Source organism: Hemicordylus capensis, chromosome 5, assembly GCF_027244095.1.
Source record: "Hemicordylus capensis ecotype Gifberg chromosome 5, rHemCap1.1.pri, whole genome shotgun sequence".
NCBI lineage: Eukaryota > Metazoa > Chordata > Lepidosauria > Squamata > Cordylidae > Hemicordylus > Hemicordylus capensis.
The window spans coordinates 91,836,906-91,862,449 of record NC_069661.1 but is presented as its reverse complement, the minus strand read 5'-3'; the positions used below and the strand labels follow the sequence as shown (position 1 = coordinate 91,862,449).

Here is a 25,544-nt window from a genome sequence, read left to right as displayed (position 1 = left end):
AAAAAAAGAAATACTGTGTTTGAAAACGCAAGTATTTTTTATTACCCACATGGCATCTAACATACTTGTCCATCATACAGTTTGGCAGTGCCATCGGCTAGCCATTTGTTGGCAACCTGTAATGAGAATTGCCTCTTTTCAGACTACTTTAGAAATACTGTACTTCTAAGATGATCTGATAAAGATGAAATTTTCAGCACAGATTGCCAGCAGAGAGTTCTGTGAAATTGCTCAGTGGGCAAGGATGTTGCCTAGATGTTGCATGAATAATTGAAAACAAGTAGCTTTTTCAAATGCAGTATTTCTCCATTTGAAAGGATCCACAGACAAGACTGATCTAATCACAAGGAGGCAATGGAAACTCCTTCCTGGTGTCTGGGAGCTAGTATGGGATAATAAACGAAGACTTCACAAGTCAAGTATTGCTGATAAGTAGGAAAGCTGATTTGGGTATGAATATTTGGCCAGTTCTGGATAGGGTAATGCTTAATGCCGCCCCCGGCCCCCATGCATTAAGCACACTGTTGGGGGATACTCCTGGACCTGGCTTTGCTTTTTGTAGTTGCTGTCTGAGTATCTGGTGGTTGCTATGGCTATGGGGGCTTTTGCACAGCTTTGGCTGGTGTACCAGCTGTGGCCTTTTCTGGTGAAAGCAGATCTGTCTACTGTGGCAGATGCATTTATTGGTCATATCCAGGCTTGATTATTGTAATGTGCAGTAAGTGGTGCTGTTCTTGAGGGGTGTTTAGTAATAGCAAGCTGGTGTAGATAGTTGCTGCCAGGTTTCTGTCAGGAGCTCAATTTGTGGAGCATATTACTCCAGTTCTTTTTGTTTGCACTGGCTTACAATTGGTGTTAATATTGATTGTTAAAACCTTAAACCTGCCCGCCCTTCATCCATATGAATCTGCCCACCCACTGAGATCACAGAGGGAGGCTCTGCTCTGGATTACTTTCCTGGCTGAAGCAAGACAAGTGGGCACTCAGCACAGAGCCTTTCCCATTACCATGCTTAGGTTGGGGTACCACAGGTTGTGGTATAGAAACATTTTTAAATTATCCATTGAGCCTGCTCCTCCCTTACGTTGTCCCCCGCACCCTCCCTCCCATACTTCAGTCTGGTGCTGCAGCTACTAGACTTATATAACTATACTCATATTGTAGCTGCTGCCTTCTTTTCTTAGAACAGTGATGTTCGCTGTTTTTTCAGCAAGGTCTACTTTGGCAAAAAACCTTCAATGTGGGAGCCATTCCCTACTGTGCTGGCAGAGCTCTGCACAGTACTGTGCTTTTCTCAGTGCTAGGAGGACCCTTAAGAAAAATTGAACCCTTTTTAGGAAGAAAGCACTGGGAATCGCTACACTTCCCAGCACTCCATGCACACTTTCCAAGATGGTGCAGCTGTTCCAGAGGGCTGAGGAACATAGGAAGCTGCCATATACTGAGTCAGACCATTGTTCTATCTAGCTCAGTATTGTCTTCACAGACTAGCAGCGGCTTCTCCAAGGTTGCCCGCAGGAATCTCTCTCAGCCCTATCTTGGGGAAGCCAGAGAGAGAACCTGGAACTACTTCTCCCCTGAGGGGAATACCTTACAGTGCTCACACTTCTAGTCTCCCTTTCATATGCAACCAAGGTGGACCCTGCTTAGCTAAGGGGAGAAGTCATGCTTGCTACCACAAGACCAGCTCTCCTCTGGCCATTTCTGCATGTTGTCAGGAAGACAGTGCAGAGTATTCTCTTTTGGCCAAAGCTTCACACAATAATATGTATATTATGCAATTAGAGGGCCACACTTAGGGTTGCTGGGGGCCTCTACCAACCCCCGGGCCTTACAATGAAGAACACTGTCTTAGAATGTGGTACCAAACCCAGAAGATCCACATGGGAAGCTACTAGAAAAGTAGTCACATGCCCCCTATCTCTCCTGCGCCTTGTTGCCACAGATATAATTCCTTTCTCCACAGCTTTCCCTCCTTGATCCTTGAGCTAGGCAGCCAGCAGCAGACTCGTCTGACCAAAAAAGTGATTGTAAATTGGGAGGGGGGGGAGATCTTTCCAATTTCTCCCCTTCTAAGAGTGTTTATCTTGTGCTTTGCTGCTTATCATTCTTGAGTTTTCATCCCACACTGAAATTAAGCCTAAGTACATGGAACTCAACACACCTTCTTCCCCTTCCCTTTTTTGCCTCCCCTATGCTAATTTTTAGATTGTAAGCTCCTCAGAGCAGTGCATGTCTTTCTGTTGTTTCTCTGTAAAGTGCCATCCTGCTTGATTGATTAAGTGCCATCAAGTCTGTTTCGACTCTTAGCAACCACATAGATAGATCCTCTCCAGGATGATCTGTCTTCAACTTGGCCTTTAAGGTCTCCCAATGGTGCATTCATTGCTGTTGTAATCGAGTCCATCCAGCTTGCTGCTGGTCATCCTCTTCTTCTCTTTCCATCAACTTTTCCCAGGATTATGGACTTCTCAAGGGAGCTGGGTCTTCACATAAGTATGATAGTCCCAAGTATAAGTATGATAGCCTCAAGTATGATAGTTTGAGCCTGGTCATTTGTGCCTCGAGTGAAAATTCTGGATTGATTTGTTCTATGATCCATTTGTTTGTTTTCCTGGCTGTCCATGGTATCCTCAAAAGGTATCCAGATTATCCATGGTATCATGGTATCCAGATTAATGGTGCTATATAAATAATAATCTGATCTCCGGCTTGACCACATTGGGTCCATATAACAAGGACACGAAGATCAGTCTTCTGATAGAAGCTACAAAAATATGGTATCATGTTTAAGAAAGCATTCTGCATCTCTGCATACTTTCTGGTAGTACTGAAACAATTATGTAATTGTCCTTTTATTTTATAGTTACATTTATGACTTGATAACATTGTTACCCACCATGAACCCTTGGGAATATTTGGATTCATCTTAATTGGCTAAATATTTCTGATACTACTATGTAAACTCTGTCATTTGTTTAATGCCTTGATTTTATGTCTCTATTTTAGTGGTGTGCCTGACTGCCTATCATCTATTTTTCATGATGTTTGTGTGGTCTTACTGGCAAACAATCTTTACATTACCATCAAGTCCTGCCAAAGAAGTAAGCTACAATTTGGTTAAAGAGAAACACTTTTGTTAATGTTTTTGTTTCTAGTACGTAATATCCCCATGTCTTTTATATGTAAACATCTTCCATGGGTTTGATATATTTAGCTCTGAATCTCATTCATTTGAAAGCCACCGGTGAGAATCATGGTCTTTGTTGATAGTGGCAAACATTTAACATCTGGGTGAATGTAATCACAACTGTTACTATGTTGGGTTTTTTTAATAAACATGTGAAAAAAATGACTAATCATTTCATATTCATTCTTCTTTCTATATGTTATAGTCTAGGTTACGGCAAAATGGGAAATGGATATACAGACAAGATTAGACTGCTATCAGATATTTGAGTTGTGCTCCTGAATGCTCCATAGTTAGAAAGCATTTTTTAAAACAGTCTCTATATGGGGACAGTGAGATTTAAATGAGCCTTGAGTTGCAGAGATGGTAACCTTGCTAGGAGATTCATTGTTTATACTCTTTGCATAAGATATTTGATTCTGTCTTGCACGTAAAAAGACCTGGTGTGGCTATACTAGAATTTGATGTCCATTTTTGTAATAGTGTAGACAAGCTTGTTGCCAGCTGACAACTCCTCCTTTCTCAATTCTTTAATCTGTCATTCTCCATACTGTGGGCTACAGTCCTACTGTTTTCTTTGCTTTTTTCAAAATATAGAATCACCGCTTTCATCCCCCCACCCACAAACTAACAAAATACATGCTATAACAACAAAGTAGAAAAAAATACATTGAGTAATTTGTTATCATTTCAAGATTACACCCAGTGTTTGGCATATACAATAGTCTGACACAAAATAATAATGTCTCTTGGGGTAAGTAGGAACATTGACTTATTATGATACTACTATATAACAATTAACATTATTTCCTAGTTCCACCTAACTTATGCAGACAAGGAATTGTTGGAGAGAGAATCTAGAAGTGAAACCCATCAAGAAGTGCTGAAGAGACTAGCCAAGGACCTTCCCATTTATACAAGAACAATGTCTGGAGGTAAACATTTGTCAAGAGTTGTGATTTGGTGTATCTTGCAATTTGTCAGAAGACAGCCAATGAATATTCTCATACAATCCAACCCCAGCACAGCATCTTTCCAGTAGCTGCTGTTGGTGTTTACCTTATATTTCTTTTTTAGATTGTGAGGCCTTTGGGAACAGGGAACCATTTTATTGATTTATTCTTTATTTTTCTATGTACTAAGTACTTTCCCAAACTACTTTGGAAACAGTGTTGAAAAGCAATATTATAAATAGTATAGGAGAACCTCATTAATCTCAGTTCCATACCTGCAGTTTTGCATATCCGCGGTTGGTGAATTGGCACCCAAGCTTGATATATGTGAAAACATTGGCAACTAAGGGGTTACTTTCGCATATCCATGGGTCAAGGGTGGCTGGAAATGACATCGGAGGTCATTTCCAGCCACCATTTTGAGATCGGGAGCCTCAAAATGGCTCCTTCTGCAGGAAAAAAGGTTAAAAAAAACAGGGGTTTTGGCCAATTTTTTGCTATTGGAGGGCATTGCTGTGCTGCTGGGGACCCATGGATCATGGTAGGCCACTTGTCCCCAGATTTTTAGGGTCATTTCCCCCTTCTTTGGAACATTTCCCCAACCTCCAGGGACCTAACCCCTGAGAGCCCAATGCCTCTGTATTTTCTCTGTGAATACAGAGGTTATTCTGTATTAGTATTACAATCTAAAGTTACACTGGGATCTCCATGTTAATTGTAGGGATGTGCACGGAACCACGGAGGCGTGATCCGGCACTGCGGGGTATGTAGCTTTTAGGGTGTGTGTGGGGGTAGTACTTACCCCTCTTGCCGCTTTCCCCCCTCCGGCGCTCGACTTTTTAGCAATGTTTTTGGGGCAGCAGCGTTCCTCCCTGCCGCCCCTGCCCCCCGTCATTGCCCGGCAAAAGGTGAAGTTGAGTGAATGCATGCGCCCATTGCGGCACGCGCGTGCTGTCATCGCCGCCGCACGCGCCACACACGTCACACGTTGCGTGCGCCGGACCGCACCTCCATGTGCAGTTCCATGCACATCCCTCCCCTTTATTTACAAGACATGCAGGAAACAAGTGGTAAATCATGCCCATCAGGGGGAGTGAGATTATGCTGGCTAACCCCACCCTTGTCACTGACATATTCCTTAGTATGTTCCCTGGTGTCTCAGAGTTCAGCGATTTGTCTGAGGACGGCAATGTTGAACCTGGGATACTTCCTCTTGCAATTTAGAACCTGTGCAGTTTAGAATTTAAGACATTCTAAATGGCTGAACACCTAACCCAGGAATGTTAGGGCATGATCATGGAGTATGTCAGAGCCTGGGGTTTGTAGTTAACTGGTGTGCTTTCATTTCCCTTGCAGCAGGGTACAGCATACCCTGTTGAATAGCGCCGGGGGGGAGCGGCGGGAGGGGTAAGTACTACCCCCCGCCCTTAAAGCTACATACCCCTCCCCGCCGGACCGGCCCCAATCCAGATCAGTTCGGAGGGCTCTAACATGGCCCCGGACCGGTCCGGTGCACATCCCTAGTTAATTGTAGATTGCAGTTATTTGACATCTAAATCAAGTATCACCTTTGAGACTAATTTTGACACTGGGGAGCTCATCAGTTTCATTTTTTACCAAGTTCCTGCATCCTAAACATACAGATAAGTGTGGTTACACAGAGGGCTGGCTTACACAATTTGATCTCATATTGGTTTAGCGAAAAACTGAGATCCTGGCAGCATGTGTGCTTCCATGGTGTGTGTCATGTGAATTCTGGATTTTTTGACAATCTTAAGATTGGTGCCACACCACACCGACATTTAGCTGACATTGACAAGCCGAGTTCAAATCTAAGATTACATATCTCAGCTAAATGCCAGTTTGCTGTGGCACCTATAGGAGATTGCTGAAAAATTCTAAGCTCATGTGACATGCTCTGCCGCAGCACATGTGTTGTCGGGATCTCAGTTTTTCACCAAACCAACAGGAGATTGATCGTGTGAAGCAGCTTTCACTTGTGCAGCTGCAAGGCCATGCTAGGTTAGGAACCTGGGACAATCCTTCTTTCTGTAGTTAGTGTAATTATAATCTCTATATATAATTCTCTAAGGCATACTCATGGCTAATCCCGTGCGTGGCACCTCTCACTAGAGTTCGCGAGCAGAAGCACCATAGTGATTGGGCAGTGGAGATTCCATATGCAGTTAGGGAGGAGGAGCCTGTGATGGTTAAGGACAGTTGGAATGCAACTGTTACTAGTCGGAAGATGTTCTTGAGGAGAGAAGGGAGAGAGAGAGAAAGAGAAATTAAAAAAGAAGAGAGGGGAAGAAAGACCGAGGGGAAGAGTGAGTGGAAGAGAGAGAAAGACAGAGAAAGAAGGTAAGGGAAGAAATAAAGAAGGAAGGGCGAGGGATGGGCCTGGGCCTGTCAGCGGCCTGAGGGGAACGAGTGGCTGTGGCAGCAATGAGGAAGGGCCCAGTCAGCAGCTGCTGCTGCTGCTGCTACTCCTATGGGGAGGCACAGGACCAGGGCTCAGGTGAGGGTGGGGAAGTGTCTGGGGATAAAGGGCTGCAGCTTGGCCAGTAGGCCCTAGCAACGTTGCACCCACAACCAAGAGGGATGAGGGGAATGGAGTAAAGGGATGGAGGAGTGACCAAGGGGGGGTGAGGGGGATGGAAGCAACTGGATGGAGCAGGAGCAGGAGCAGGAGTGTGGCTCAGGTGAGGGTGGAGAGAACTCTAAGGTGAGGGGTCTGTGGCAGGGGGTGAGGGGAACAAACAAATACTAGCACACAGATGCTCTGTGTGGGTTAAGCTAGTAGGTTTTAATCCCATATAAGAAATATAGAGTAAACTGACATGGATAGCTCTGTGCATCTGATGAGGCTGCCAGTATATGAGCTCTGTTCACCTTGGTGCACGGTTGCAATATCTTGAGCCAGCTTTCAATGGTGACACAATGCAACAGGTTGTAATATTACACTGGTATTGTGATTGTTATGTCCAGTGTTCCCTCTAACAGGGATCCCCAGATGTTGTTGACTGCAGCTCCCAGAATCCCCAGCTGTAATGGCTTTTGCTTGGGGATTATGGGAGTTGCAGTCAACAATATCTGGGAATCCTTGTTAGAGGGAACACTGCTGACATCCTAAGTAAAGGTGCAGAGGCACAGTGTGCAACTCTCTCCACAACATTTAGTAATCCAGAGTTGTGCCATGCATGTAGGAAGTAAAGATTTTCATTTATTCCCCCAAAGCTCTGGAAGTGCTCCCTGCAACCCAAAACTGTTCCTTCTAAGGCGTGTGTGCACGCACTCACAAGTTTTCTGATGTTCACTCAGTTAATTTTAGATCTGGTACGGGATCTGTTGAATCCATTAGAATGGGTTCTGCGCCTGTGCGGAAGCCTCTTAGTGTTGGGTTTTCACAGCTCCTTTTCTGTGCCTGCGCCCCGCCCCACATGACCACGTGGCTATTTAAGGTGGGAGGAAACGCAGGCAGCTCAGTTCCTTTGCGACCTCCATAGGAATCACTCGGTTTCTGCGGCTCCTTCATGCTAGTTTCCTTGGCTACTTTCTCTTCTAATCTATTGGTTTTGACTCGGACTGTTTATTGGACTCTTTTTGCTACTGATTTTGGATTGTCTGTTCTTCGTTTTGACCCGGATTGTGACTGTTTTCTGCTTCTGTTATCTCCTTTGGCTTGGCAAAAGATCGGATTGCTTTCTGGCTAACTGACCTCGGATAGTGAATACGATGGATGCCCCTAAGGGAAAAAATAACTTTAAACGCTGCACTGAGTGCAAAGTGAAACTGCCCTCACAAGATCGCCACAACTTGTGTTTGCTGTGTCTGGGCGAGGCCCAAAAAACTTCGGCCTGTAAGATTTGTCAATCCTTTTCTAAGCAAACTAGGAGAAATCGCGAGCTCTGTTTACGGGCTGCTCTATATGACGATGTTTTGGCAGCACTTTCCTCCTTGAAATCTCCTCAGGCGCATGGCTAGAAGGACCTGGATCCGGCCCAGTCTAAAACTTCAATGCCCCCTGTGAAGGCCCCTAAGCCCTCGAAGAAGCCGGATGAAAAGATGGCGGCCACTGACGTCCCCGCCAAAAAGGCGCAACTTCGGACCCAGTCGGAGTCAATGCCCTCTCCGGGAACTGCACAGGACATCGTCTTTGTCTCCGCATCAAAAGTGCCACCTCTCGAAGTTTCGGCTTCAACACGATCGATACCAACAACTTCGCTGCGTTCAGTCTCGTCAGCTCGGCCACGAGCCGTCTCCTCGGCATCGAGCGCTCCAGATGGGGCTACTTCGACTCCAAGACCACCACCGCACTCAACATCGACGGTTTCAATATCGAGGGTTTTGATATCGATGGAGGCAGTAGAGAAGGTGACGGAACAAACAGCCTTGACACCGAGGCTGTCTGCCTTGGTATCGATGTCGACAGAGGCTCTGCAGGATGCATTGGAAGAAGCGCTCTCGACATCGATGGTGATACCAACGACTTTCTCGATATCAGCTACTAGGGATCTAGTGCCTGCACCGACTCCCATCCGCTCGCCTTCAACATCGAAGGACGATGATCAGATGTCTGTGTTAAATATTCCAACAAACATCATGCCAGTGATGCCACGATTCCGGGTGCCAATGATGTTTACCCTGGAGGGAGCTGATGTAGAGGACCCTGAGGCACCACCACTGGATCCCCTGCTAAAAATGCTGGACTCAACTACTAATACACCGTCCACTTTCTGAGGATTTCTACACTCTGAGGAAGATGCTTCTGGCTCTGCCCCACGAATACTCATGGCTGCACAACTCACGACTTCAACTCCATGGCACACCTGTGGCTTTAGTCACCAGGTGTCTCCGTCAAAAGAAACTGCTTTACCAGGTACCAGCTCATGGGCGTATGACTTCCATGAAGACCGTGCGTGGCGTAGGGGATTGACGTCTATGCAGGATCCTGCTATACTTCCCGTGCCCCGCCCCCTCGGCAGGTGTTACCCCAGCTCCTCCTGCAAAGATCTTCTCCAGTGTGAGCACTCAGACTAAAACTCATAGTGCTTCTGCGCAGACTCAAACAGTTTCAAGGCAGTATTCTACCACCGGTGCACAAACTGATCCTTTGCCGGTTCCCATCCCCCAATGAGGAACATCCCCGATGGCACCGTCACATCATACTATTTCGGATCCTGATTCTGACGACAGTCATCGTGGCTCCTCTGATTTTGAGTCTGATGCAGAGACAGCAGAATTGGACCCGTCTCCAGATGTAGCAACACCTTCCCATGTATCACCAACGGAGGAATTAAAGGTGTATCATTCCCATGTGAAATGCATGGTGACTGCATTAGGCCTGGATCTTACGTCGCAACTTAAAACTATAGACGATCCAGTTTACAACTTTATGCAGAGGTCTCAATCGGCACAACCTGTTGCGCTTCCCTTATTACCCATCATCTCCAACGCACCGCAATGCGCGTGGCAGGTACAACGTACATCTACACCAACTTTGAAAAGGCTTGAAGGGCTGTATCGAGTGCAGGAGCAGGATAATACCTACCTGTTTAAGCACCCAGTCCCAAACTCCTTAGTAATCAACTACGCTACCTCCTCCAAGTCTGGACGGCGGCATACGACCCCTGCAGACAAGGAAGACAGAAAACTTGATGTGATGGGCAGAAAATTATATTCCACCTCTTGTCTATCCATAAAGGTGGCTAATTACTCAGCCTGCATGGCAAAGTACAGCTATTGCATTTGGAAAGAACTGGAAAAAGACCTGGATGCATTATCTCCGGAAGAGCTAAAGCTTTGTTTCCAGAAGACATTGCAGCGCGCTGGCAACCTTACCTGTCAGCAGTTGAGCACTGCGAAACACTTGGCAGAATCAGAATCACACTCCATCACGACTGCTATTACTCTGGGTCGTCACACCTGGTTGAGATCAGCCACCCTACAATAGGACATGAAAGATAAAATTGAAGGTCTCCCATTTGATGGGAAAGGACTGTTTTCAGAGGAGACTGATGCCACCATGGAAAAGATGAAAAAATCTAAATTCACCGCTAAGACCTTCACTTCTACAACCTCACAGGCATCCTACGGAAATAAGCAGCGTTCGTCTTACCGTCCCCGGTCTACATACAGACAACAAGACCGGAGGGACTTCCGTAAGTCTTATCAACCATTCAGTAAACGAACAACCTAACAGAAGGGGAGGTTTTCCGCAGGTCAATGCAACAAACAGACGGATGGAAACAAACAGTGTCTTTGAAGTGCAGAGCAGCCCACCGCAACTACCTGGCACTCCCCATTGCTTTCACTCTCAGAACACCAGGGAGGATTTGGCCCTGGCCTACAACATCTCGCAGCCAGCCCCACTAGCCACCAACACCATCAGGTTGGCAAGTCATACGCAAGTATGGCACAACATAACATTAGATCAGTGGGTCTTGAAGATTGTCACATCCGGTTACGCGATAGAGTTCAAGACCCGGCCGAATTTCAGGGGCATACGCTTCACAAGAGCAACGCTGGCCCTACTTCAGGAGGTTCAGGAACTCCTGCTCAAGAAAGCAATAGTACCAGTGCAATGGGCAAATTGACGGGAGGGGTTTTATTCCTGTTATTTTCAGATACCGAAGAAGGATGGCGGGATTCGACCGATCATGGACTTAAGACACCTAAACAAGTTCATCCGTGTGAAAAAGTATCGAATGACGACGTTACAGGACATTCTACCTCTTCTCCATCAAGAGAGGTGGCTTGTGATGTTAGACTTAAAGGATGCCTACTTTCACATAGGAATCCGGCCCTCCTTTCAGAAATATCTGCAGTTCACTGTGGGGACCTCGCTTTTCCAGTACCAAGTGCTGCCATTCGGTCTGTGCACAGCCCCTCATGTTTTTATCAAATGCATGGCGGTTGTAGTTGCCCATTTGAGAACAAAGGGTCTGAAACTCTACTCGTATCTGGACGATTGGCTTTTGTCCTCGACAGACAAAGAAGAGTTACTTTCGCAGATAAAGTATATGTTATGCCTTCTCCAGGACCTCGGCATACAAATGAACTGGAAGAAGTCCAACCTGATGCCGGTTTCAACCATATCGTTCATTGGAGCTCAGCTCAATGCTACTGTGGGGAGGGCGTTTCTACCAGAAGAGCGTTTCCAGACCATCATGTCGCTAGTTCAAGTGTTTCAAACTGCACAGTCACAAACAACGTGGCACATCCAACGTCTGTTGGGACTGATGACTTCTTGTAGGACAACCGTGCGGTACACGCGCTTGGAAATGAGAAAACTACAATTGTGGTTCCTGTCGTCCTTCAATCTAATCAGGGACAGCCCCACGAAACGTCTATCTGTACTGCTGCCAGTCCTTCGATCTCTTTCCTGGTGGATGCGAAGCTCCAACCTGCTCAGGGGAATCCCGTTTCAAGCCCAACTTCCGTTGGTGTGGGTCACGACGGATGCCTCTCTTCAAGGTTGGGGTGGACACTGCAATGCCGCCACTACTCAGGGTCTCTGGACCCGCAATCAACGTCTACTACACATAAATTTTCTGGAGCTGTTGGCAGTTTTTCAAGCCATGAAGGCCTTCCTCCCGATGCTGTGAGGGTGAGTGTCCAGTTACAACTGGATAACACCACTGCCATAGCCTACCTCAACAGACGGGGGGCATGGTCTCCAGATCGCTCTGTGCACTGAGCATTCAGATCTGGCATTGGTGCATCAAGAACAGCATAACACCTGTGGCAATACAATCAAGGGGTCAGACAATGTACTCACAGATGGTCTCAGCCACTCGTTCTCCATGGACCGACACGAGTGGGAGCTGAACAACTGTTACCTCCAAAGGATCTTCGACCTCTGGGGCCACCCAGAGATAGCTTTGTTTGCTGTAACGCAAAATGCAGGCTGTTCTGCTCCAGAGCAGGACACGATCCACACTCTGTGGGAGATGTAATCCAAATAGACTGGTCACTCCATCACTCTTATATGTCCCCCCCCCTTGCCGCTCTCACGAATCTCTATCCTCCTATACGCATACCAATCGAACCTTGGAGCATCTCTCTGGTCCTCTCCGCTCTAACAGAGCCACCGTTCGAGCCAATGAATGCTGCAACACTTCGGCATGTCTCCTTGAAAACGGCCTTTTTGGTGGCTATCACCATTGCCCACAGGGTGAGTGAACTGACCGCCCTCCGTATGGATGTGCCTTACACCCGGTTCTACCTGGACAAAGTTCTCCTGCGTCCCGACATCGCCTTTGTACCCAAGGTGGTTTCAGATTTCCATGTCAATCAAGACATAGTTCTGCCCACCTTCTTCAGATCCCCGTCCACGCCTTTGGAAAAGGCGCTCCACTCTTTAGATGTCCGCAGGGTGCTGCTCTATTATCTCTCAAGAATGAAGCCGTTCCGAAAGTCAAAGAAGTTACTGATATCATACAAGGGTTCTACTATGGGACAAGCGCTGTCCAGACAGCGTCTATCACATTGGCTGGTGGAAACCATTCGCCTTACCTACTCAATACAGGGAATACTGGCACCATCAAGGCACATTCCACTAGAGCGTATGGTGCTTCTGCAGCTTTTCTGTCTGGAGTGTCCTTCCTGGATATTTGCAAGGCTGCTACTTGGTCATCTGATGAACCTTTTGTAAAACACTACGCTATCAACCTACGGTCTGCTGCAGAGGCGAACTTTGGGAGAGGTGTCCTTAAAAGGGTGTTACAATAACGCACTGCTCCCTCCTCCTTTTTGAGCTAACTAAACACCCATTCTAATGGATTCAATGGATCCCGTACCAGATAAACAGGTTGCTCACCTGTAATTGATGCTCTGGTAGGGATCCATTGATATCCATTAGACCCTCCCAAACCTCCCCTCTGCAGTGCACCATAGGCCTATACAGTACAACTTACCATCTCTACGACTGCTTCGGCGGTCTCCAAAGAACTGAGCTGCCTGCATTTCCTCCTGCCTTAAGTAGCCACGTGGTCATGTGGGGCGGGGTGCAGGTGCCAAAAAGAAGCTGTGAAAACTCGACACCGAGAGGCTTCCGCGCAGGCGCAGAACCCATTCTTATGGATATCAACAGATCTCTACCAGATCATCATTTACAGGTGAGCAACCTGTTTATCCTGCTCAGATTGAATTAGGAAGGCCCCACTCTGAATGCATGTGCACACACAGTGCCTTGATATTGCCGCCCAGAACAAAACTCATTCCACAGAGATGAAAGAATTAGAGGGACCACTGGTCCTTGAGGGCTGTACAGACCTCCAGGATCGACTTCCAGGTCACAGAGTGCACTTCTGGGGCCGTGTGTGTGTGTGTGTGTGTGTGTGTGTGTGTGTGTGTGTGTGTGTGTTGGTTCAGCCAAAACTGGCTCCTGTGCAAACAGTGCAACTCTGGATTACTAAACGCTGTGGATGTGCTTTGCATTGTGCGCTCTTGCACCATTAGTGGGGATTAGCTGCTATATTTATGTAAATTATCTTGAATGCTTTTCTTCTGAAAATATTTATAGAAGTTGGAAAACAAGTTTCTATTCCATAACTACTACTAGAAGATATGAATGATCTAAACCCATTTCAGCCTAGCTTCAGATTGGTTCAGGATTTATTTTTATTAGTTGATTGATTTAAAATATTTGTATTCCGCCCTTCCAGTACAATACTGCTCAGGGTGGCTCAGAGTTCAGGAATGAGACTGCCTTGGGCACCCTGGTTGAAAACCTTTGCTGGGATAAGAGGAATGTGACCCTGTTAATTCCTCTGGAATTACAATACCCTTTATTATAATATATTTCTGGATTGACTATGAGGGGACAACATTTTATTGCTGTTCCACTCTTACCTTGTTTGGAGATTCCAGAAGGTGGTGCTGGGAGATTGTGGGGTTCTGCAGAGATCTGTTCTAGCAAAATAAAACCACCAGGAGATGTTGTCTGGAGTTCTGGAATCAGTTGTCATCAGTACGCTGATGGCATCCAGCTCTGCTTCTGTTTTCCATCTCAACTAGGTGTGACTTGTCCCATCACTGAAGAACTGCCAGAGTTTGATAATGGGCTGGATGAAGGTGAATAAGTTGAACGTCTGTCCAGACAAATCGTAATTGCCTTGATTCAGCTAGAGGCCAGATGCACACAGAAGCAGACTTCCATGTGCTGGCTTCCATATCCATCGCTTATGTCAGAAGCAGGCTTCTATATTCATAAATCATATGCCCAAATTGATGCTACACATGTGATTCCTTTGCCCAACATAGCAGCTGGGGCTGTTTGAGCACAGCCTTGTCAAATAATTAGTGACAGTGCTAACCAGATGTCTGGGACTAGATTTTAGTTTTAACCACCAATCAAACAACTGTTAAAGATAATTGGCAGATATTTATCAGGGCTGTATGAATGCACAGTTGTACTGGTGCAATTGACTAAAATCAGCAGATGCTTTGCACGTTTCAGTTTATGATTGGAAATATTATCATTCTTAGCAAAAATTAAGATGTCAGCTTTTTCTTTTCTGAAAAGGAAATATGAATCTCTTGGCAGAACAAAATGTTTTGTTAACTACCTAAATACTGTTTCAGTCTCTGAGATTGGCAAAGTAGTAATATTTTAAAACAAGATTTGTGCATATCAGCCCTAATGTTAAAAATCAATCTTTTCCTGTTTCTACAGCAATCAGATATTGTGACAGATGCCAACTTATAAAACCAGACCGATGCCATCACTGTTCCGTCTGTGATAAGTAAGGAGCAAGGCTAAGTAGTATTTGTTACATATTACACAAATCCTGAAGAATATAAATATCTAAAATGCATTCGTGGAGTACTAAATAAATCGTATATTTGCTATTTTTTGTATTAAGTAGCATTATTTCAGTTTAAAATAGTATTTGACTGACTATTCTTTCAGGGTGCAATCCTGCCATTATTTAAATGTGTGAAAATCCCATTGACCTTAGTGAGACTTAAGCCTGGTTACCTGTTTGCAAAATGGAACCATTAATTTCAACGATTGCATAATTATACAATTGCAACAATTGCACAATAATTATAAGATCTGGGTCGTGATCCATTGATACCATTAGAGTGGGTTCTGTGCCTGCGCGGAAGCCTCTCAGTATCGAGTTCTACAGCTCCTCTACGGCGCCTGTGCCCTGCCCCATGTGACCACGTGGCTTATTTAAGGCGGGAGGAAGTGCAGACACCTCAGTTCCTTTTCGACCACCGTAGGGATCGCTTGCGATTTCTGCGGCTCCTTCGTTTTGGTTCCTTGAGATATTTTGGAAAAAGTTCTACCATTTCTGACCACGGACTGCTTACTGACTATTCTTTGGATTGTGATTTGGACTGCTGGATTATTGAATTGACCTCGGACTGTTTTCTGGAATTACTTTGTGTACCATTTTCAGCCGTTGAAAGATCAGACTGATTCTGGCGTTTTGACCACGGCTTGTCCCACGGAGTGAGTACAATGGAAACCCCTAAGGGGAAAAAAAACTTTTAAGCGCTGCACAGAGTGTAGAGCAAAATTGCCCTCTCAAGATGGCCACAATTTGTGCCTATTATGTTTGGGGGAGGTCCATCTAACTTCCACCTGTAAAGTCTGCCAGTCATTTTCTAAGCAGACAAGGAGGAATAGGGAACTTCGTCTACGCGCAGCTTTATACGAAAGCCCCTAAGCCCTAGAAAAGGCAGGGTGATAAAATGGCATCCTCTGAAAAACCCGCGAAAAAAGCAAAGAAACTATCCTCCACCAGCTCGATGCCATCACCAAGATCGGCTCAGGAAGTGGATGTTGTTTTGGCATCGATGTCTCGATTGACATCGAGGAAATCGGTTCCATCGAAACCGGAAACTCCACACCCCTCGACATCGAAGTCGATGTCGAGAGAGACTTCTCCATCGAAGATGCTGGACTGCTCAGCATTGACATCGAGGCGGAGAGATCCATCGACACCGAGAGCACCGAGTCATACAACATCAGCGTCGGCATCAATGCCAAATGACACATCGACATTGACTTTGATGCCGAAGGAGATGTTACAAGAAAGCACACCGAGTCGTACGGCATCATCTTCGGCATCGATGCCGAATGGCACATCGACATCGACGTCAGTGCCACAGGAGACATTACAGAAGGGCACCACATTGACGTCGATAGAAAAAGCTAAAATGATTGCATCGACATCGATGCCCACGATCTCGTCAGCCGGTGATCTGGGGCCCGCACTCACTCCAATTAGATCCCCCTCGATGTTGAGAGATGGAGATCAATTGTTGACACTAAACACGCCAGCTAACATCACTACTGTGACTCCTCGGTTCCGTGCTCCAATGACATTCTCTTTAGAGGAGGAAGATCTCTCGGATGTGGAGCCTGCTTCTCTGGACCCCCTTCTGAAGATGCTTGATTTGACTGCTACCACACCTTCAACTTTTCAGGGTTTTCCACACTCTGATGATGGTTGGGCACCTATCTCAACCCCGGCCCCTACACTACTGACGTCCACGCAGCTCGCCATGTCTACTCCATGGCACACTTGCAGGTTCAGCCATGCTGTGTCACCATCGAGGGAAACGGCCCTTCCAGGTACCTCCTCACCGGGGGTATCATATGACTTCCAGGAGGACCGAGCGTGGAGGCCTACAAGCTCTGCCATTTGGCATCAAGATGTATCAGTTCTTCGACAACCTGATGTGAGTGCTACACCGCTCCATATATGACCATTATCAGCAGGAGATGTTCCAGCTATGCCTATTAGAGTGCAAAAAGCAGCTTCCACTCAAACTCCTCGACCGATTATTTCCAACAGGGGCTCCCAAACGATGGTTCGCACGTTTACCACCTTGGTGGTACAAACCGAACCCTTGGAGACTTTGCCTTGTCCACCACCTGCTTCTCCAGGGGCACCTCCTTCGAGTCAAACCCATTCTGAAGAGGGCTCGGGAAATAGTCACCATGGCTCCTCCGACTTTGAGTTGGATACGGAAATCGTAGAGGTGGACCCTTTTCCAGATGTGGCTACTCCAGCCCATGTCTCGCCGACAGAAGAACTTAAAGCCTACCACTCTCATGTAAAGCAGATGGCGTCGGCGCTGGGTCAGGATCTGTCTTCTCAACCAAAGACCATAGACGATCCAGTCTATAATTTCATGCAGCGATCACAGTTGGCCCAACCCATCGCTTTACCACTACTACCCATAATATCTAATGCAGCTCAACACGCTTGGCAAGTGCCACACACTTCTACTCCTACGTCTAAGCGCTTAGAGGGCCTCTACCGGGTGCAGGAGCAAGATAACATGTACCTGTTTAAACATCCAATCCCGAACTCCTTAGTCATAGATTGCGCAACCACTTACAAATCGGGAAGGAGGCACACCACCCCGGCAGATAAAGAAGGAAGGAAATTGGATGTTATGGAGAGAAAGCTATACTCTACATCATGTCTTTGGGTTAAAGTGGCAAATTACTCAGCTTGCATGGCAAAGTATAGTTATTGCATTTGAGAAGATCTGGAAAAGGACTTGGATGCGCTATCTCCAGAAGAATTCAAGCTTAGATTCTGCAAGACTTTGCAAAAAGCAGTGGACCTCGCCTGCCAACAACTGAGTATGGCCAAACACCTGGCAGAATTGGAATCCAGATCCATCACGACAGCGATAACTCTGAGACGCCATGCATGGCTTCACTCTGCCTCCCTCCAACAGGATATGAAAGACAAAATAGAGGGATTGCCGTTTGATGGCAAGGGCCTTTTCTCCGAGGAAACGGATAGCACCATGAAAAAATCAAAATTTACAGCCAAGACTTTTACAACCTTGGCATCCACCTCAACATCATATGGGGGAAGGCAGAGATCCTTCTATCACCCATTTTCTTCATATAGACAACAGGATCGCCAGGACTACCACAAGTCATACAAGTGTACTAACCTGCAGAAGGGCAAATTTCGATCCAACCAACGAAAACAGATGGAAGAAAACAAGCAGCGACTTTGAAAATCAGGACAGCCCATCGTATTACCTTCTACTGCAGCTTTGCTCACCTCCCCAGAACATCAGGGAAAACAAGGGAACGGCATACAATACCCAGCCGTACCCGATAGCCACCAACACCATCAGGTTGGCAAGTCATGCGCAAGCATGGTGCCACATAACATCAGATCGCTGGCTACTGAAGATTATTGAACATGGTTACGCAATAGAGTTCAAAGCTCACCCTTGTTTTCGGGGCATTCGCTTCACAAAGAAGACACTGGCCTTATACCAAGAGGTGCAGGAGCTCTTGTGCAAAAAAGCTGTTGTGCCAGTGCAATGGGCACAAAGACGGGAAGGGTTCTACTCCCGTTATTTTCAAATTCCGAAGAAAGATGGGAGGATAAAGCCTGTCATGGACCTGAGACATCTAAACAAGTACGTCCAAGTAAAGAAATACCGTATGACAACGTTACGGGATATCTTGCTGCTCCTACACCAAGAGCGGTGGCTGGTGACATTAGACTTGAAGGACGCTTACTTTCATATAGGAATCCGTCCATCCTACTGGAAATACCTACGGTTCACTGTAGGAACTGCAATTTACCAGTACCAAGTATTACCATTCGGACTTTGCACTGCCCCTTGTGTCTTTACAAAGTGGTGGCAGCCCACCTGAGAATGAAAGGAATAAAACTATATCCGTACCTTGACGATTGGCTCCTGTTGTCATGCGACAAAAGCGAGTTACTTTCGTAGATAGATTATATGTTGAGCCTTCTCCAGGACCTTGGGATACATATCAACTGGAAGAAGTCCAACCTCACACCGGTTGGTACCTGTCACGATGTACATTGGAGCTGTACTGAATGCCACCCTGGGGAGGGCATTTCTTCCAGAGGATCATTGCCAAGCCATCGCCACCCTGGTACATGAATTTCAGGGCAATTCTTCACAACCAGTTCATCAAATACAGCATCTGTTGGGCCTAATGGCCTCTTGCAAGTCAACAGTACGTTACACCCGGCTGAAGATGAGGAAGTTACAGATGTGGTTCCTCTCTTTCTTCAACCTGCTGAGGGACAGCCCACTAAATCGCCTTCTGGTTCCCGTACCAGTCTTACGCATGTTGTCCTGGTGGACTCAGAAGACCAACCTGCTCAGAGGAGTACCCTTCCAGTCACAACCTCTGTCAGTTTGGGTCACGACGGATGCTTCCCTACGAGGGTGGGGCGGTCATTGCAATGCCACCACAACTCAAGGCCTCTGGACATGCGCACAGAGCCAGCTACATATAAACTTTCTAGAGCTTCTAGCAGTCTTCCATTCAATGAAGGCCTTCCTACCAATGCTACGAGGCAGGGTTGTACAATTACAGCTGGAAAACACAACGGCAATAGCCTACCTGAACAGACAAGGAGGAACAGTCTCAAGATCAATGTGTGCCCTGAGCCTCCAGATTTGGCATTGATGCATCAGGAACAGTATCACGCCGCTGGCAATCCACATCAAGGGCACTGACAACATAATAGCAGATGGCCTCAGTCGTTCGTTCTCAACAGAAACTCAACACGAGTGGGAACTGAACAACACTTACCTAAGTCAGATATTCCGCCTTTGGGGTCGCCCAGAGATCAACTTATTTGCTACGCGGCAGAACACAAAATGCAAGCTATTGTGCTCGAGAGTGGGTCACGACCCTCGGTCCTTGGGAGATGCCTTCCAACTGGATTGGTTGGAAAATTGGAGCTACCATATTTTATGGACTATAAGACACTACGGACTATAAGACGCACCTTAATTTTAATCCAGTTTTTCAGAATTTTAACATATTAAACTGTTATCAAAACTGTACCGAAAAGTCCTGCTAGTTCCAGGAAAGGACTCTCAGCCTTGCTTCAGTTTGTTCTCCTTTCTTCTTGCCTCAGATAAGTCCTCTTTCAATTGCTCCTACTCCACTCCTTGTTTTCTCTTCAACCTCGCTTCTGACCCTATTCCAAAAAAACCACCTCTTTCGTTTTTGAGCTTTCCTTCTCCTCACCAGAATGCACATACTTGGGGTGGGCGGGCAGGGGTCATATGAACTTCCAGAGGAGGGAGCAGCCACCACTTTGGCTCTCCTACTTCTTTGCACTTTCTTCAGCTGAACATGTTTGCAGAAAGTAAAACAGGAGGAAAAGCTGATAACGATGGTGTTGCTGGTGGTGATGTAAAACTTGCACAATCCTCGGAGGCCACCGGCTCGTCGGGGGGGGGGAGGAGGAGTCCACAGCCCAAGCGGCGGAGGGTGAACTGGAGCGGAGGATGAGCTGGAGTGGCAGTCCCCAGGCGGCACGGGGTTAAAAGAGGGTCGCCCCCAACCCCCTGCTTTAGCATCGGTACAGGCTTTGCTGGGGGATAGCCCCCCACTCCTCGAACCTGTTGGGCAGTTACGAGTATAAGACGCACCTGAATTTTGGCGGATATTTTTCGAGGAAAAAAGTGCATCTTATAGTCCATAAAATATGGTATATGTTTTCCCCCTCCACCATTTGTAGGCAGAGTTGTAGCACGCCTGCTGATGGGCCATGTGAAGTGCATCCTGATCACACCGTGGTGGCCCCGCCAAGCATGGTTTCCGCATTTACTTAGACTGACTTCGAATAACTTTCAGAGACTTCCCAATCAGCCAGACCTCCTGATTCAAGAAAATGGGTGCCTGTTACATTCAGGGGTTCTAACGCTACAACTGACAGCATGGAGGGTCAACTTCTGAAGTGGATCATGCTGAATCGGCGCAAACCGTCTACGAGACGGAATTATGCTAGCAAGTGGAGTAGGTTCGCTGTCTACGCTTCTCGTCACGCATTTCGCACTAAGGAACCCTCAGTTCATGAGCTTCTACTTTATATGACCTCTCTTAAAAAGGCAAAACTCTCAAATGTATCTATTAAAGTCCACCTAGCGGCTTTATCGTCTAGACATCCAGGGTGGGATGGCAGGACGGTGTTCTCCCATTCCTCCTGCAAAAGTTTCTTGAAAGGCCTTGCTAACCTGTACCCTCCTGTCTGCAAACTGCTTGAACAGTGGAGTATCTCACTGGTCCTCTCCGCTCTCACTGAGCCCCCATTCGAACTCATGCATTCTACATCACTGAAGCTAACATCATTAAAAACTGCCTTCCTGGTAGCGATCACCACTGAGCGCATGGTGAGTGCGCTTACGGCTCTCCGGATGGATGTCCCCTATGCATGTTTCTACCCAGACAAAGTTCTCCTTCGACCTGATATCTCCTTCTTACCTAAAATTGTGTCGGACTTCCACATCAACCAGGATGTAGTGTTGCCCACTTTCTTTAAATCTCCAACCACACCGCTGGAAAAGGCTCTGCATTCTTTGGATGTTCGCAGGGCTCTTCTTTACTACCTTTCTAAGAATAAACCTTTCCGGTCATCGAAGAGATTGTTCATCTCCTATAAAGGGAAGAACAAGGGACAGACATTATCAAGACAGAGACTATCACCCTGGACTATCCGTCTGGCATATTCTCTACAAAAGATACAGCCCCCAAAGACCATCAGGGCATTTTCCACAAGGGCATATGGCTCTTCAGCTGCTCACCTGGCTGGCATATCCTTTCATGATATTTGCAAGGCTGCTACTTGGTCATCTGAGCAGCCATTCGTAAAGCACTGCGCCATAGACTTGAGGTCTGCTGTGGAGGCGAATTTTGAGAGAGCTGTCCTAAAAAGGGTGTTACAATGACTCTACTGCTCCCTCCTCCTTACGGAGCTAACTAGTCACCCACTCTAATTGTATCAATGGATCACGACCCAAATAAACAGGTTGCTCACCTGTAACTGATAATCTGGTAGTGATCCGTTGATATCCATTAGACCCTCCCGAACCTCCCCTCCACAGTAGTATTTAACTCACTATATGTAGAACTTACCTGCTTATTCAACTGCTTCGCCGGTCTACAAGGAACTGAGGTGCCTGCACTTCCTCCCGCCTTAAATAAGCCATGTGGTCACGTGGGGCGGGGCACAGGCACCGTAGAGGAGCTGTAGAACTTGATACCGAGAGGCTTCCACTCAGGCACAGAACCCACTCTAATGGATATCAACGGATCACTACCAGATCATCATTTACAGGTGAGCAACCTGTTTTTATTAGTAATGAACTTTATATGAATCTTAGAACTACATTGCATGCTACTTTTAGAAAATGTAGATGCATACATCTAGTTCTTTTCTGCCTGCATTGTTTCTGCAAGCTCATGTTCAGTGGAGTTGTTAGGGTTATGAGAGGGCTTGTATATGTCCCCCTCCCTTGAATGAGAATTTCGGTCCATCGGTTACCCCTTGTGAAGTTTTTAATGAGTTTTTTTGCAGATAAAATCTCTTGTATTTGAGCTGAACTAGACTCTGGTTACTGCAGAGTCTACTGTGGAGGTGTCCTGCAGCTCCCCTTGTATGAGATTGGATTAATTTCAGTTTGAAACTTCCGAGGATGTGGGCAAGCTGCTTGGTACACTTTGCCTTACCACCTGTCCTCTTGATCCTTGCCTGACATAGCTTATAAAATCTAGCAGGGAGGACATTGGAGGGAGTCTTTTAAAGATCATTAATGCCTCTCTGAGGGAGGGCAGGTTGCCTCCTTGTCTCAGGGAGGCAATTATTAGACCATGTTGAAGAAACCTGCATTGGATCCCTCATAATTAGGCAATTATAGGCCTATCTCCAACCTCTCATGGTTGGGCAAGGTGATTGAAATGGTAGTGGCTTGTCAGCTCCAGTCAGTCTTGGAAGAAGCAGATTATCTGAACCCATTTCAAACTGGCTTTCAGGCGGGTTAGGCCTTGGTCAGTCAGTCTGGATGATCTCCAATTAGGAATCTAAAGGGAAAGTGTGACTCTGTTGATCCTTTTGGATCTCTCGGTGGCTTTCGATACCATCAACCATGATATCCTCCTGGAGCACCTGAAGGAGTTGGGAGTGGGAAGCACTACTTTGCAGTGGTTCTGCTCTTACCTCTCGAATAGGTTCCAGATGGTGTTGCTTGGAGATTGTTGTTCTTCAAAATCAGAACTATTGTATGGGGTCCCACAGGGCTCCATTCTATCTCCAATGTTTTTTAATATCTACATGAAACCACTGGGAGAGATCATTAGAGGATTTGGTGCAGCGTGTTATCAATATGCTGATGACACCCAAATCTATTTCTCCATGTCAACTTCATCAGGAAATGGCTTAACTTTCCTAAATGACTGCCTGGAGGCAGTAATGGGTTGGATGAGGGAGAACAAACTGAGGTTGAATCCAAGCAAGATGGAGGTATTCACTGGGGGAGAGGGGGGTCGGAACAGGAAGTGGCTTAGACCTGCCTGTTTTAGATGGGGTTACACTCCCCCGTAGAGAGCAGGTATGTAGTCTGGGAGTACTTCTGGACCCAAACCCTCTCTAGTTTCTCAGGTTGAGGCAATGGCCAGGAGGGCTTTTTATCAGCTTTGGCTGATATGCCAGTTATGTCCATTTCTTGAGATAAATGACCTTAAAACAGTGGTGCATATGCAAGTACATCAAGACTTGACTAGTTCAATGAGCTCTACATTGGATTGCTTTTGTACATAGTCTGGAAACTGCAGTTGACAAAGAATGCAGCAGCCAGGTTGGTTTCTGGAGTTATCTGAAGAGATCACATTGTATCCATTTTAAAATAACTACACTGGCTGCCAGTAAGTGCTGGTTATTACCTATAAAGACCTGAACGGTCTAGTCCAAAGTATTTAAGAGAACACCTTCTTCATGAACACTGCCGCCTATTAAAATCATCTGGGGAGTCTGGTTGCAGTTCCACCAGCTCAGTTGGTTGCAACTCAAAACTGGACCTTTTCTAGAGTTGCACTGGGACTTTGAAACATGCTTCCTAACTAAATTATAGTCTCCCCTTCTCTGGATATTTTTAAGGACCTGAAAACACCTGTATAGTCAGGCTTTTAGTTTATAGTTGTAAAGTTTTAGGTTTTAGAGTTTTTATCTGTATTTTAAATTGTTTTAATTGTATTCATGTTTTAATTATTGTGTTTTTAGATTGTGAACCACCCAGGGACTTGCATATGGGGTGGTATAAAAATGTATTAAATAAATAAATTAAATATCGAAGGAAGGGAAATTCTTAGGTATGTTGCTGAATAAAGACATGTAAGTTTTGTGCCCTCTCCTGTATTTTTGCTGCAGTGGGCAGTATCCATACTAATGCTGCCTTTGCATAAGAATAATATCCATTCACAATGGGGGAGGGGTGATTTTTACCAATTTCCCTCCTCTCTGCTGCCTCCAATGCCCCCTTCAAATACATCCTCTGAGGGTTCCCCTCCCCTCAGGGACATATATTTGGGGGGCAGCAAAGGAGAGAATGGCAACAATCACCCTTCCCCTGTTGTGTGAGGCAAAACTTGAGTTGTTACATGAGGACAACTTTAGTTTGGATGCTGTCATTCATCTCTCAGAAACTGTTTTCCTTTCCATTGCACATTTTTACACATCTGCATGTGCTAATCACCATATTTTTCTTGATGAGAAAGAGAAACTATATACAATGTCAGTGTTGTACTGTATGATATAATTCATTATATCTGAGACAAAGATCTCATGCAGAGGTATTTTAAAATAATAATTTATTTCTGTCCCCCAATTATTTGGAATTTCAGCACTTAACATAGTTAAATTTTATCCTATTTGCCACAAATCGTATTAAACTAAGGGCTTGTGTAGATACTTGTTACAGTGATTTCAGAAGCATTAGCTATTTGTGCATCTTATTTCTGGCTTCATCTGTATTGTTTGGAAAATTGATTTGTGGGTCTTCAGTGAGACCTGTGAGTTCCAGATGACCTCATGAGCCCATAGAGTGCACTGCAGGGAGATATGTGCAAGTTACACTTTGGATGATACAGCAGAAGTAAGGAAACCAAAATGTAAGTTAGTTGCATCAAGTCTAGTCGAGACAGGAGTTCTGTTGCCACTATAGAAAACAGAAAGTTCTGAGAATCTGCTTCCAATAAGGCATCATGTTTATAGTTAGTGTAAATACATTTTTGTTTTGAACATCAGCCTTTATCTTTCATGCTTGAGTTTTACAAAATATATTAACTGTTATTGTCTGTCTTTTTAAGATGTATTTTGAAAATGGATCATCATTGTCCTTGGTAAGTAAACATTTTACTTCATCAATTTATACTAGGCAATATGTTGGGAATTAAGGTCAACTCCAGAAGATGAGGTAAAGAGCAGGTTTTGCTTTTAGTGCTGAGCATTAGCCTAGATTTAGTGCTGGTAGCACAATATTTTGTGTGTGATAAGCCCTGCTGCAAGGATACTGGTGTGGGGCAGCATTACCTTTGCTGCTTTTTTCAATTAATCAGGGTAGATGTGTGT

At 45.7% G+C, this 25,544-nt stretch overlaps 1 protein-coding gene across 9 annotated transcripts in view; it reads left to right on the top strand.

Annotated features, from left to right (window-relative positions):
* ZDHHC2 (zinc finger DHHC-type palmitoyltransferase 2) overlaps positions 1–25,544 on the top strand; it is a 68,916-nt gene that overhangs the window by 18,748 nt on the left and 24,624 nt on the right. For all 9 annotated transcript variants that reach the window (XR_008308646.1, XR_008308644.1, XR_008308645.1 and 6 more), the window contains 4 exons: positions 3,010–3,104; positions 4,005–4,125; positions 14,822–14,891; positions 25,283–25,315. Coding sequence is in view for 2 of the 9 variants with exons in the window: in XM_053256323.1 (XP_053112298.1) it covers positions 3,010–3,104; positions 4,005–4,125; positions 14,822–14,891; positions 25,283–25,315 (319 nt within the window). In the remaining 7 variants the exon portion in view is untranslated. The remainder of the gene's footprint in view (positions 1–3,009; positions 3,105–4,004; positions 4,126–14,821; positions 14,892–25,282; positions 25,316–25,544) is intronic.